Source organism: Chlorocebus sabaeus, chromosome 20 (assembly GCF_047675955.1).
Source record: "Chlorocebus sabaeus isolate Y175 chromosome 20, mChlSab1.0.hap1, whole genome shotgun sequence".
Classification (NCBI taxonomy): Eukaryota; Metazoa; Chordata; class Mammalia; order Primates; family Cercopithecidae; genus Chlorocebus; species Chlorocebus sabaeus.
In genome coordinates this window covers 112,104,635-112,117,953 of record NC_132923.1, presented here as the reverse complement: position 1 = coordinate 112,117,953, position 13,319 = coordinate 112,104,635, and the positions used below count along the sequence as shown (strand labels likewise).

General features: G+C 53.1%; 1 protein-coding gene across 1 annotated transcript in view; it reads right to left on the bottom strand.

Annotated features, from left to right (window-relative positions):
* The window catches only part of RUNX3 (RUNX family transcription factor 3), a 64,655-nt gene extending 51,671 nt beyond the window's left edge, over positions 1 to 12,984 (bottom strand). Inside the window, exon 1 of the mRNA XM_007979995.3 lies at positions 12,517 to 12,984. Within this exon, the coding sequence (XP_007978186.2) occupies positions 12,517 to 12,574 (58 nt within the window). The 5' untranslated portion in view covers positions 12,575 to 12,984. The remainder of the gene's footprint in view (positions 1 to 12,516) is intronic.
* Positions 12,985 to 13,319: the final 335 nt, after the last annotated feature.

The following is a 13,319-nucleotide window of genomic DNA, read 5'->3' as shown; positions in this document are numbered from 1 at the left end:
TCATGGCTACTGTGCTTTGGCGAGCCACACAGGCTCCAGATGCAGGCTGCCTGGGTGTGGGGGATCTGAGTAGATGCCTTAATCTCTCTGGGCTTCAGTTTTCTCATCTATAAAATGGGCCTCATAATAACTTTTGTCTTACAGGGGCGTGAGAATTAAATGAGCTAAGGTATATCACTTGAGCCTGGGAGGCAGAGACTTTAGTGAGCCAAGATTATGCCACCGCACTCCAGCCTGGATGACAGAGTCAGACCCTGTCTCAAATACATATAAAAACAAAATGAACAGAGAAATGTAAAGCACTTAGACAGTGGCTGGCATAGAGTTAAGAGCTATGTAAATGTTTACCGCTAATGGAACTATTTAAGAGTTGAGTCATGATTTATATTTTCTAGACAGTCAATTACAAATTTATTCATTTCAATGTTATACTTTTCTCTTTTGCATTTAGGATCCAGCAAATTTTCCTTTGAAGTTTCGATACAATTTCCTAGGTCCTTGAAAAGGTAATTTCCCCGCCCCCACAGTGCCTGTAGCCCATGGTGGATTCAATAGCTCTCTCTAGAGCAGCTTTTCCCAAAGTGGACTTTGCACACACCAGCCCCTTCCAGATGCATCATCTCACCCCAAGAGATAACTCAATAAACAGCTGAACATACACTCTTTTAGATCTCCATGACCCAACAAGGTAGCCATTAACATATCAAAGGCTCTGACAAGTCCTGCAGCAAAACACCTTCGAACATTGTTTGAAACAACCAATCCCAACCTTGTTTGACCACAGAGCTCCATTATTTCTGCTCACTACCTGATAACATCTGAACACACGTTGGGAGAAGCCACCCTCATTTCCTGGTTTCTAGGAAATGGCGAGGGGAGTCAGAGCCGTGAGGAACACCCCCTCGCAGGGATGAGCCGTTCCACCCCTACTGAAATCATCCCCAGTCATGCGCACCACCGCTAGGCCGTTCCTCCTGTTCTCACCTTCCTAGTCTGATTCAGTCCCCACAGCGGCCTGGAGAGGTCACTAGCATCAATATCCCCATCATGCAGATGAGGAAATTGAGGTTCACAAAGGTTAAGTGGCCACACAGCCAGTAAGTGGCAGATCCGGTAGACAAACCCACAGCTTCTGATTCTAAACCCCACATTCGTTCTTCTGTACGTTGATTGGAAAAGCAAAAATAGATCTTATTCTAACAGGATCATTCTTCCCCCATCATAGGCTTTTAAAAATCTAAAGTATTTTTTTTTTTCCGGTAGCATCGAATGCTTTAAAAACTTAAAATTTTTAGTACCTTTCTTTTGATCACTAAAGCAATACATGCTTGTTATGTATAAAACTTTTCAAACATTTTGGGTTGAAAAATGAAAAAAAAAAAACCAAAACCACAGATCTGTAGAGCCCTACAAAGTAGCCATTAGCTTTTAAATGAAAATATTTAAATGCTATTTGAATGAAAATAATTAAAATGAAATCAGATAAAAAGTTCAGTTCCTCAGTTACAGTAGCCACATTTCAAGTACTCAGTATTCACCTGCAGCAGGAGGCTACTGTGTTGGGCAGCACAGACAGGGGACACTACCATCATCACAGAAAATCCTATGGGACGGTGCTGTTCTAGTTTCTTCCTAGACATATCCTAACACCTATACAGGTTGATTACCCCTAATTCAAAAATCTGAAATCTGAAATGCTCCAAAATCCAAAACTTTTTTAGGGCCAACATGGCACTCAAAAGAAATACTCATCGGAGAATTTTGGATTTTGGATTGAAGTATAATGCAACTATTCCCAAATCCGACAAAATCAGAAATCCTAAATTCGAATGCTTCTGGTCCCAACCATCTTGGGTAAGGGATGTTCAACCTCTAATGACTGTTAATGTTGTTAATGTGGGGTTTTTTTTTTTTTTGAGACTAGGTCTCGCTCTGTCACCCAGGCTAGAGTGCAGTGGTATGATCATAGTTCACTGCAGCCTTCACCTCTTGAGCTCAAGTAATCCTCCTGCCTCAGCCTCCCAAAGTGTTGGGATTACAGGCAGGAGCCGCCATGCCCAACCTATTGATATTCTTGTTGAAGTCCTCAGACATATCTGCGTGGCCTCACACATGGAGGAAAGAGACCCACAGAGGCAAAAACAAGACATGGGGTAAAAATAGACTGGAAGGAAATACACCGAATGATAGCGGTTTTTTCTGGGTGTTGAGATTACCGAGTTTATTTTTAAATTTCTTAGATCCTTCAGGTGTTCTACAACATAAAATGCAGACAGGGTGGGGATGTTGGTTGGATTCATGTTTTCCCTAATGTTCTTACTGGTTCTAAAATCTTCAAGTTATGCTCTCACCCAAGGCTCCACTTATTATTATTATTTTAAAACTGTGGACTTGTGAAGAATGGAAGCCCACACAAGGCCAAGGAAGGAAGGAAAGGCAGACAGAGGTTTATTTTCAGGCCTGTGCAGTTGCACACGGTCCCTTGCTTAGAAGGGCCTCATGCTCGGTTTCATGTTCTGTGGTTGCTGTCCTGAAATTCTCACTGATTTTTGAACAAGGGATCCTGTATTTTCATTTTGCACCGTGCCCTGAAAATCATGCCAACATCACTAGCCCTGGGATTCTCCCCAGCACAGGTTTCCCTTCGACTGCTCTGAGCCTTCGCCCTTGTCCTCGTCCGACCACGGACGTGGCCATCCACGGAGCCCTCTACGTGCCTGAGAGCAAGTGCATTTCGGCTGCTCAGATGTGTGTCTAGAGACTGACAAAAATAGGGCTTGTGAGCGGGTGCGGGAGGCCCCTGTGGTCTCTGTTCACACACGTACCTACCCTCAAGGCCTTGTCTACACTGGCCTATTTCAGAGAACCGCCCTGTGCATTATGGGATGCTTTGCCCCACATCACGGCCCAGCTCAGTTCAGTCCCAGACCCACTTGTCCTGAAGCCATGACCAACCCCAGGCCTGGCCCACCTTCCTCACCAGTCTCCTCTCCCTCAAGCCCTCCACAGGACCCATAATCCTTCCATCTCCATGTAATCCTTTTGTGTGGTCCTTCTTCCTTTGCCCATGCTGCTCACTCTGCTTGTACCAGCAAGGTTCCTTCCTTCCCAGATCTGCCCTTTCTAGACCCATCTCAGATTCCACCCTTTCTAGGAAGCCTTCAGGAAGTATCTGAGAAGGGCCTGAAGATGCTGTGGTTGCGTAGAGGAGGATATGAATCACTTCACCTAGAGGTATCAGGGAGGGCTCCACAGAGGTGGTGCCCTCAGGCCAAGGAAGAGAAGACACCTTCCAGGCAGAGGGGAGAGTTTGATGGGTTGGTTTGATGTCAGACAGACCACAGGATGACTCAAGGTCCTCTTTCCTCTTCTTAAACATCAGTTGCAGCAAGTCCCACCATCTGCCTGAGTCTGTTTTCATTTCCACAATGGAGGTGGTGACGCCTAGCACACGGAGCTATGATGAGGATTTAATGGGGAATCCGGAGCATTTATAGAAGTCCCAGGAGGCCAAGATTCTACACAGGTAGGAAGGACCTAAGCCAGAGGGGTGTGGGTGGCCAGAAGAGAGAGCCTACCTTAGTAGGGCTGGGTGGGCTAAGGTCTGGGCTGAATCTCGAGGCCCTGGAGCTTAGAACAGCGTCTGCAACTCCCTGGCTGTGGAAGTTCAGGCAAGGACTGCTTCCTCTCTGAGTGTCAGTTTCCCCATCTATAAATGGAAAGCTGCGACACTGAAAAACACTGTGGGGAGGATGGTTCCTGAGGCAGTCTCTCTCCACACATCACTGGAATGTCGGCCCCCAGGGAGAAGGCGTCTTTGTCCATGGTGTTCACTTCTGCATCCCCAGTGCCCAGAACAGTGCTTGCATGCAGCAGATGCTCAATAAATGTTCATTGAATGAATCAGCAACAACCAATTCGCCCACCTCACATCCTAAGTCTGCTGGGGACCTAGACCCACCTCTCCAGGGAAACTGTCTGCAGATTGGGACCACACCTCAGGTCACAAGCATTTCCTGAACACCTACTGTATGCATGGCTCTCTGCAGCCCAGGGTAGACCCTGCTCCACAGCCCGACAGGCAGAGCCAAGGAGGCAGGCGACAGACACAGTGATTTGGGAAGAAGAACAGAGAGCAGGGCGGCCAGCAGGGCCTCGCCTGGGTGGGAGCAGGCCGTTCCCAGGCTGGAGCTCAGGCTGACGGGAGCCTCAGCTTGCCTGTTCCTGGGAGGGTGGGGCTGCCTGTTCCTCTTTCTTTCTTTGAAAACAAAAATTGTTTTCCCTTAAATTTATAAGTATTAAAAGTTTGGAAAATACACAATCATCAAAAGGATGTAAAATAAAGGTTGCCTGCCATAATGGCACACCATACAGCATTAACTACTATCGACATGTCAGTGTTTCCCTCTAGTTTTTTTTTCTGAGGTGGCCTTGCTCTCAGAGGTGGCTTCCTCTCCCCCTGGGAAGGGATGTAGCTGCTCTGTGGGAGATGTGGGGGCACCAGGCTCTCTCCGTGGGCTGTTTATCACTTCTGACTTTGAGGTCCTTTCTCCATCCCTCCTGGATCCAGCACCTCTTCCCGAGACACAGGGGTGCGAAGAGCTGGGGGAAGCGTGTCAGCAGGCCTCACGTCCTGCCCCTGCTTTCCCCACCGAGGTGGAGGGGACAGAGCTCAGGCTTGAGGAGGGAGCACTGGAGGCCAAGCCACAGGTGCTGGTCCTCAGCCCTGGTACCCAGGCAAGTTGTGTTTGGGAACAGGGGCATGACCAAAATGGACCCCTCCTTTCCTCCCCACCCCCTTCCACTCTGTCTGCCTTTCCCTTTGCACTCTCCAAGTGTTCCATCCCCCAGATGCCCTCTGCTTTCTCTGCTCCAGCCGTTTAACTCCTCTCAACAAAGGCCAAGGAATCAGGCAGACTGTGGACACTCAGGTGTGCGTGACAGGAAGGACCTACATTTACAAAAGCCCCACCCCACAGGGACTGCCTGTGCTGGTGGAATCTCAGTCACCATGTCCCACGTTGAAGGATGTTTGGAGGGGGGCCGACTTTGGTCACCCTTCAAATCATAAGTTATACGCGTCTGCCCTTTCCGCCCACACGTAAGTCTGAACCTTTTGCCAAACACACTTTTCCCAGACTCGAAAGAAAACCCCAAAGAGGAACCTAAACCTTCACGCTGCCTGCACCGATTGGACCGGAGTGCTCAGGCTCGCGCCAACACGTGTTTCAAAGAAGAAGCCAGACAGCGAAGGGGGAAGTGAGGGAGAAGCTGGAAACCTCTCAGGCTGACCAATTGTTAGCCTATTCATTCGTCCATCCATCCATCCATCCGTCCATCCATCCATCCATTCATTCTTTCTTTCCTCTATCCATTTAGTGAGAAAGGCTGAATGTCACTTGTGAGCCTGCCCCTGCTCCCAAGAGCACCCTTTGGACCCCTGTGGGGTGAGGAGTGAGGGGCAGCGGTGGCAGAGCACCCCCAGTGCCTGGAGGGGAGAAAGGGAAGGGCTGGGAAGGCTCCCCAAAGGGACGGCCATGAAGCTGGGCCTTGAGAAGATAGGCCAGGGTTTCTCACCTTCCACATCCTGCTTAGAGTTAGACAGAAGGCTTTTGCAGAGGAGGAGGAACATTACATATTAGTAGTTTCTGGCATGCCGTGAGGGCTTGTCTGTGCCAGGCCCTGTGCTGTGCACATGATATATGCTATCTCATTAAACCTACCCAACAAGCCTTGAGGTGGGTGCTATTCGTTTTCTCCATTTTACAGGTGAGAAAACGAAACACAGAGAGGTGAGGCACCTCTCCGAAGGCCACACAGCAAGGAAGTGGCAGAGCCTGGCTGCAGCTGAGGCTTATAGCTGCATTTGACATTGCTTCCTCTCTGAAGAGTGCCTTCCTTTATCCCGGGAGCCATTGACAAGGGGTCTGACAGTCCCTCTAGTCTTGTGCCTGCTCAGACCTCTCTAGCCCTGAAAAAACCAGGGCTTGGTGCTGGTGAGAGAGCAGGAGGGTGAGATGTGGAAACATCTGTTGAGTGGCAGGGGATCACGCTGGTGTGGAGAGGCCTGAGCCGATCAGGAGGCCGGCCTGTGCCAGGCCAGTGCTCATTCTGTACCAGGTGCCACATGCGGGGCTCAGGGCAGGGCCACAGTCACTCCTCCCGACCACCCTTTGAAGTCAGTGTTACTAGCCCATTTTACAGAGGAGGAAACTGTGACCTTAAGAGGCGAATGAACACATTGGGTCACCCAGCTACCGTGCAGTTTAAACCTAGATTGTTCTGACTCCTAAACTGTATGCAAGGCAGATGATTGGACCCCGGAGAGGCAAGGAAAGTCAGTTTTTCTGCTGTTGAATTTGACGTTTTACAAGACCACATGCCTCTTTAGTTCTCAGTTTTCTCATCTATGAAATGAGGAGGGGAACTCTCTGCCTCCCGGCTCTGACATGCTCTTGGACTGATTCACTATTCCTTGTTCTTGTGACTTCTCAAGGCAAGACCAGAGTCCCACTCCCAGTCCCAGGCCCAAGATTCCCATCCCCACTGTGTCCAGGGGCTCCAGGAGGTGCTCTTTCAAGGCAGATGACAAAGGCCTGGGCTGTAGATCCACTGAGGGCTAAAGGCAATCTTCCCTCCCTCCCTCCCTCCCTTCCTTCCCTCTCTTTTCTTCCACCAGGCAAGGTAGGGAATTACTCGCTGAATCTCAGGGCTGGCCCAGGGACTGAAGCTCAGAGGAGGACAGGGCTCCCCAGTGGCTGCAGGTGTCCCAGCAATGACTCCTAGCAGAGGGAGTATTTGGGTTCAGTCTGGAAGACTGGGTGAGATTCCCAAACTACAGGGGGTGGGGACACACTCTGGGTGGCAGATTTGAGGAGAGGTCTGCAGATGAGGCATCCCCAGGAGATGGCAATAAGAGCTGGTGTTGGGGCTGCTCCACTGAACACAGAGCCCAGGCCTCAGTTTCCCCACCTATGGAGGAGTCCAGACTGGCTCAGTGGCAAGGCTGGGGTCAGAGGCCGCTACTCCCCTCCTGCCTCTCACAGCCCACTGGAAGGTCAGGTTTTCAGGCTCTGCTTATCCGTCGCCCGGCCTCCTCCCCCCAGGTAACCGAGGGAGCCTCCTCTTTGATGCGGCCACCTCCAGGCCCAGGCGTCAATGAGCCCTCTATATGACCAGTGGGGCTGCGGGGGCCTCCGGCCGGCCAGAGTGGGTGCGGTAAGGCCTGGACACACAGTCCCGCTGTGTGGGGCCGGCTCATGCCTGCCTAGACCCTGTGGGCAGTGGGGGGCTCCCAGGAATGCTTTTCCAGCCTGGGGGGCACTTTGGACAGGCAGGGTGGTCTGAGGAGACGGGTGTGTGCAGGGCAGCCTCAGAAGCCGCCGTCAAAGGGACCTAGCAGACGTGGCGCCAGGCAAGCGCCATAGTGGGCACGGAAGGACCTAGCGGTCAGTCCGTTCCTCTCCCAGGGATGGCGGGGAGGGGGAGGCCCCATGGACATGTGCTCAGGGTGACCAGCTGTCCAGGGTTGCCTGGGATGCAGGGGTTTCCTGGGACGTGGGGCTTTCAGTGCTAAAACAGAGAGTCCCCTGTTATTGGAACTTCCTGGACCTTCGGAAAGGATACGGTGACTGACCTCTCTGGTCTGGGCAGCCTCCTCCCTGTCCGGTGACCTCTGAGTCAGACCATCTCAGCCAGACCTGCCCACGGCCATTTTGTCCACCCCCTGCCTCCACACAGACCCACCTCATACCCAAGAGTCCACTTTCCATTTCTCCCAGGCATCTTCAGGGGAGGAGCTGCCGGCCAACTCCAACCACTGCTGGGGGGACCTTGGCCAGAACCACACCGTGCTCCCAGCCCTCCTCGTGGCTCCCAAGCCAGCTCATTCTTTCCTGCGTCCACACCTTTGCCCAGGACCTTCCTTCTGCCTGGAACGTCCTTTCCCTGTCTTTGTTACCTCTTCACCCTTAGGGACCCAGTTTCCAAGTCACCCCTCCAGAGGACTCGTTCTGTCTTCCACAAGGCTGGGCTAGTACCCCTCTTTGAACTCACATCCCTGGTTCTTCTCCCGTAAAACCTTTTATCATGCCCCAGGCCCAGGGCAATTTTCTGTTGACCCCTCTTTTTCTCCACCTGATGGTGAGCTCTTAGGATGGAGATCCTGACTCAGTCTCTCCCAAGCTCCCAGTACAAGGCCATGCTCATGGTGTTCAACAAATGGAAAATGCTTATTGAGTAACTACTCTGTGCCAGGCATCACGCTCCTTTAATTCTCTCCGTAGCTCTGCAAGGTTGGTGTAACCCCTACAGATGAGGAAACCAGAGAAAGAGAAGCGAAGTCACTCACGCAGGTGACGGCAGAGGGCAGAGGGCAGAGTCAGGACTTGGATCTGGAGAGCCTGGCTCTGAAGCCTGAGCTGGAATCTTGATACACTACAATAAGTTTTTGGGAAATGACTGACTGAACGGATGAACACCTTTGCCCCCCGAGCCCCCTTAAAGCCTACATGTGGCAGTTTGGGCCCATTTCCTCGGCTTCCCTCCCTGGAGGGGCACCTACCTCCAGTGTCCCGGGTGAGCGTTTGCCTGTGGGGCTGTGAGTGAGGGTTCAGCAAAGGTGACCTGGTGTGAGGGGGTGCTCCAGGGGGTGCAGAGGAGGGTCTCGTGAGGCAGATTCAGAATGAAAGTGTGGCCCCCAACGGAGCTGTGCATGGGCACTCAGGGGTCCTCAGGGCCATTGGCCCATAATTGTCAGATGGGGAAACTGAGGCCCAGACAGAGGAAGGGACTTATCCCTAGTCACACAGAGTGTCTGGATTACAGCTCTTAGGTCTCAGCTTCCCCATTTGTCACACAGGGGAAATAAATCCCCGTTGTCCTGCCTGGGAGTACAGGGGGCCCCTGTGCACTCTCACACCTTCCATTCCAGCTTCTAGAATTCCACCATGCATGCACCAGCCTTGAGAGTAAACATTGCCTTCTTCTCACCTCCTGCTCGTGTCTCTACTGCAGGATGGGAACCAAATGCCTCTCTACCCTTCTCCCACACCCCTTCTCTCCACAGTGAACTGAGGGAAGTTTCGGATCCCTTAGCACAAAATGAATACCCCTACTCTTTTAAGTCAGAGAAACCGAGAGGAGAGGGCTCAGCGGGAGTCGTGGGAATGTTGTGCATAAGCAGTCGGACTCTTCAGGGGTCTGGAACTCTTCCTTGCTGCCTCGAAGGCCCCTGTGCAGACCGTGGCACTGGCTGAGTACAGGTGCCTGAAGGCAGGGGCATGGAGGGGATGCTTCATTCTCAGCCTGTTTTTGCCAGTGAAGACAAAAGGGAAGTCATCTTCCATTGGCCTATGGGGAAACTGAGGTAGTAGGAGCTTGGTGATAATTCTAGAGACCACCTGGGGTTGTCAGGTGGGGGAGACAGAGACACATAGGAGGCACCAAATGCAACTCACTTGCGCCCTTTGACTGATGAGAGAACAGGGACCCAGAGATGCCAAGTGGCTCAGACGCAGTCCCACAGCACATGGGCGGCAGAGCCAGGTGGGGGACTGGGCTCCCCTGGCAGCAGTCCCCAGGCCTGCCTGAGAGGCACATCAGAATCGCTTTGGGGGATTTTCAAAACCACACCAGCCCAGGCCCAAACCCTAAAGATTCTGATTCCGCAGCCTGAGGTGGGAGTGGGGACTCCTCCGCAGCCTGAGGTGGGAGCGGGGACTCCTCTGCAGCCTGAGGTAGGAACTGGGATTTCGGTGTTTAAAACTCTCTCGGGGTGGTGATCTCAGAAAACCCGCTGGCTCCATCACACTTTGCTCGGGGACTGAGGTGGGATGGCATTTGGCGGGCACAGGTAGGAGGAAGAGGAGGCAGTGGGGGGCGAAGGGAGACCCTTCCCCTTCTGTTAAAAGCCTATGGACGAGAGAACAGCCCGATAAGATTCTGAGAACGTGAGACCCGGAGGGACCTGGAGTTTTTGTCTGGCATGTAATTTAGGGGGTCTGTGACGCTGGGCTGGAGATAACGGTGTCTTTCCTTTTCCCGGCCTCTAGCTGAAATTTAGCGTCGTATTCCACGGCGATTTTCCACCAGTGGAAATCACAGGTGCTCTCTGCTCTCACAGGGCTGTCAGGGATGACCTGAAATATTGCTCATGCTCATCACAACTGCATGGCCCACCGTGGGGCCTTGTCACTCAGTGAGTTCTTGAAGAGGCACAGAGCGAGTCACTCACTATGTCACCAGCTTGCTTTCTGAGTTTGACAACGGTATTTCTGTCGCTTTCTTTTCCTTTGTAATCCTTTGGATTTTGTCTTATGCGTTTAAAAACGCAACTCCGAGGAGGAAGCTGAAGGTTCCCTGCGACTGCCAAGGGTCGGTGGCCCAGAGCAAGTTAGGGGCCCTGAAGGGGCAGCATGGGGTTGACGCCCTGCAGATAGGACCCTGGGGCTGGGTCTCTTTGAGGAAGGAATTGGCAGCTGGAGCCCTGTGAGCCTCCAGGGATGGGATTTGGGAGACAGGCCCCCACGGCGAGCACGTTGTGAGCAGAACTGGACAGGAGAGAGAAAGTTGAAGAGGGGAGACAGGTCTCCATGAAAGCACAGGGAAGGCCCTTGAACCCCGACCCCAGACTCCAAGCCTCCCCACAGACCCCAGCCTACGAGGTGCCTTCTGTGCCGCTGCTGGCCAGGATCGGCCCATTCTGCCTGGTGGCCTCCTGTCTCTGGGCACATACATGACATGTTGGGCCAAAGCCACCTCTCCCTTTGTGCCCTTCATGCTACGGCCAGCCACCTCCCAGGTTCCAAGGATCAGGACCCAGCCCAGACCGACCGGGGCTCTAGCCCTGTCTCCCGAGGTTTCTTTGTTTTAAACCCTACATTTCTCCATCTTGCGCACAGAAGGAGAAATACAGATTACAAAGACCTGGCAAATGGATTTTATAAACTCTTATTTTCTTGCCACAGAACTGCCTTTAATTAGCTCCAAGGACTACAAAGGGAACAACGTTATAATAGCAGCAACTCTGAGGAAGCAGCCGCGGCTCTCGGCTCTCAGACCCGGGGCTGCCTGTTGTCATCGGCCAAAGCTAGGTTTGATGGGAGTGCCCCCACTTCAGGGCACAGCAGGCCCCCTTCTCTCCCTGACTCAGTCCCCATCGGCAGCAGCACAGCCTTTCTCAGCCTCACCAGGGAAGAGGAACAGGCCCCGCTCTCGGACAAGCCTTCCCAGAAGCCTGTGGACTCAAACACCCAAACATGCCTGAGTCCCTGCCCTGAGCCTGCCGCCCAGGCACCAGCCCTGAATCACTTGGTCAACCAGCGACAGCGCAGGCCGATGGGCAGGAGGGCAGGCAGGCAGACAGACCCACTTCTGCCTCTCTGCTGACTGCCTCGGCTGAGGAAAGGCAGCACCAGCCCCCAACCCTGAAATTCTAAATCTCATGCAGCCCCTCTATTCTGGAGGCGAACCGGTCCGCAAGAACCATCCAGAGGCACTGCCCTTGTACACAGTCCACCCTCGGCTCAGACTATGAGATTTCTACAAGCAGAGGGGACTCTATTTGGGGCACAGAGGGGTTAAGTAACTCCCCTCCTAAGGTCTCTCAGCAAGGAAGCCACTGAGCTGTGGGACTTGAGCTCAGGGACTCTTGATCCCCAGTCTCAGGTGTCACAGCCCCATCTGGGCTCCTGCTGGGGAGGAGGAAGGCCACAGGGGGTGTCTGAGGCCAGGGTGCATTAGCCCTAAATGCGAGACAGAGGCAGGAGAAGTCTCCCCATTAGTCCCAGCCCCATTAGAGGCTCCAGGTTGGGGATCCCAGACTCCCTGTCCTTGCTGGGAGACACAACCCAGAACTATGCGTCCCCGCAGCCACCAAAAAAGGCAAAACCTGCTCAGAAACACTTTTTCCTCTTCCGTGGCCAAATCCACGAACTTTCTCAGGTTCTGTGCCCCAGCCCCGTGCGGGTCCAGCTTCAGTGCAACCCAGCTCTGCGCAGTTTTCTACAAAAGCCTGTGGCTTCCTTCTCCTCCCTTTGTTTCTGATACCCCAGGAGTTACACGCAAAATGTGGGCGGTGGTCTTCAGGAAGACCCCTGGATCCCACAGCTCTCCCCAGAAGCTGCCAGCAGTGACCTCCTGAGCCCAGGTGGGGAGTCCCAGGCAGGACAGGGTCTGGGGCTGCAGGCCTAGGGGCCCCGTTATCGAAGCAGGAAGCCAAGGGTCCCTGAGAGTTCCCCTTGGCCCCTCTGAGGGCTGCACTTTGAGGTCTTGAGGTCTTGGAGTATCCATCGCCTCCCCCGCTTACTGTCTCCACCAGCAGAGGATAAAAGTGCCACAGCGATGTTCCACGCCAAGAGACCACAGAGGCCACCAACCCCTCTTCCCACCTTAGGCTTTCACAGGCCAGCAGATTTAGGCAGTGCGCTTGAGGGCAGCCGGGGCGGTCGGTGGAGGGACGTGGTCCGGGGCCTGGCCACAGCTCCCCACCCACGGCCCTGGGCAATCGTTACTCACCGCGGATGAAGGTCGGCGAGTAGGTCGGGAAGGAGTCGAAGATGCTGTTCGATGCCATGCCCCGCTCTGAAGAAGGCGAGAATTTTCAGCTCTTCGGGGGTAGAGTTGGGATTCACTTGGTTGGCTGTTGTTTTATTTTCTTCCCCCCAGCTACTTTTAAAAATAAAAAGGGGGGGGGGGTGGTGCTTTTTGTTGTTTTTTTGTTTTGTTTTGTCTCTTTCCCCCCCTGCTGCTATGAAAAAGAAAAAAGGAAAGAACGCGAGAGTGTGTGTGAGTGAGAGAGAAAAAAAATCCCCAAGGAAAGTAAGTTTCTGTTTGTACCCAAGAATTTGGATTCCCGGTCCCACAGGAATGTCTAGCCACAAATTCTCAACAGAAGCGAATGCAGAGTGTATCATTAGATGGCGGGAAGGGGCTTTCGGCAGCCAGGGTGGAAGAGCTCTGAGGCTGACAGAGCAGAGCAGGCCTCTCCAGTGCCACAGGGAATGAATGAATGAGGCTTACCCTCGACAGAGCCCAGGCTGCGGTGGGTACGAGGGCGGCCGGGGGTGGGGAGCACCAGGAGCCAACCAGCTCCCGCGCAGGGCCCTGGAGGCGGCGAGGGCCTGGCCTTGTGGTTCTGTGGTTGAGGGACCAGGCCTTCCCAGTGTCAACCCAACCTCAGCTCACAGGATGCGAGGAGCCTGCTCACGGCCTGGGCTCATTGGCTGGGCCGTGGTCACCTGGGTCGTGATGTCACGGCCTTTTAGAAGATCTTGTGGCTGCCTCTCTTTTTGGAAAAGAAAAAAAAAAGAAAGAAAGAA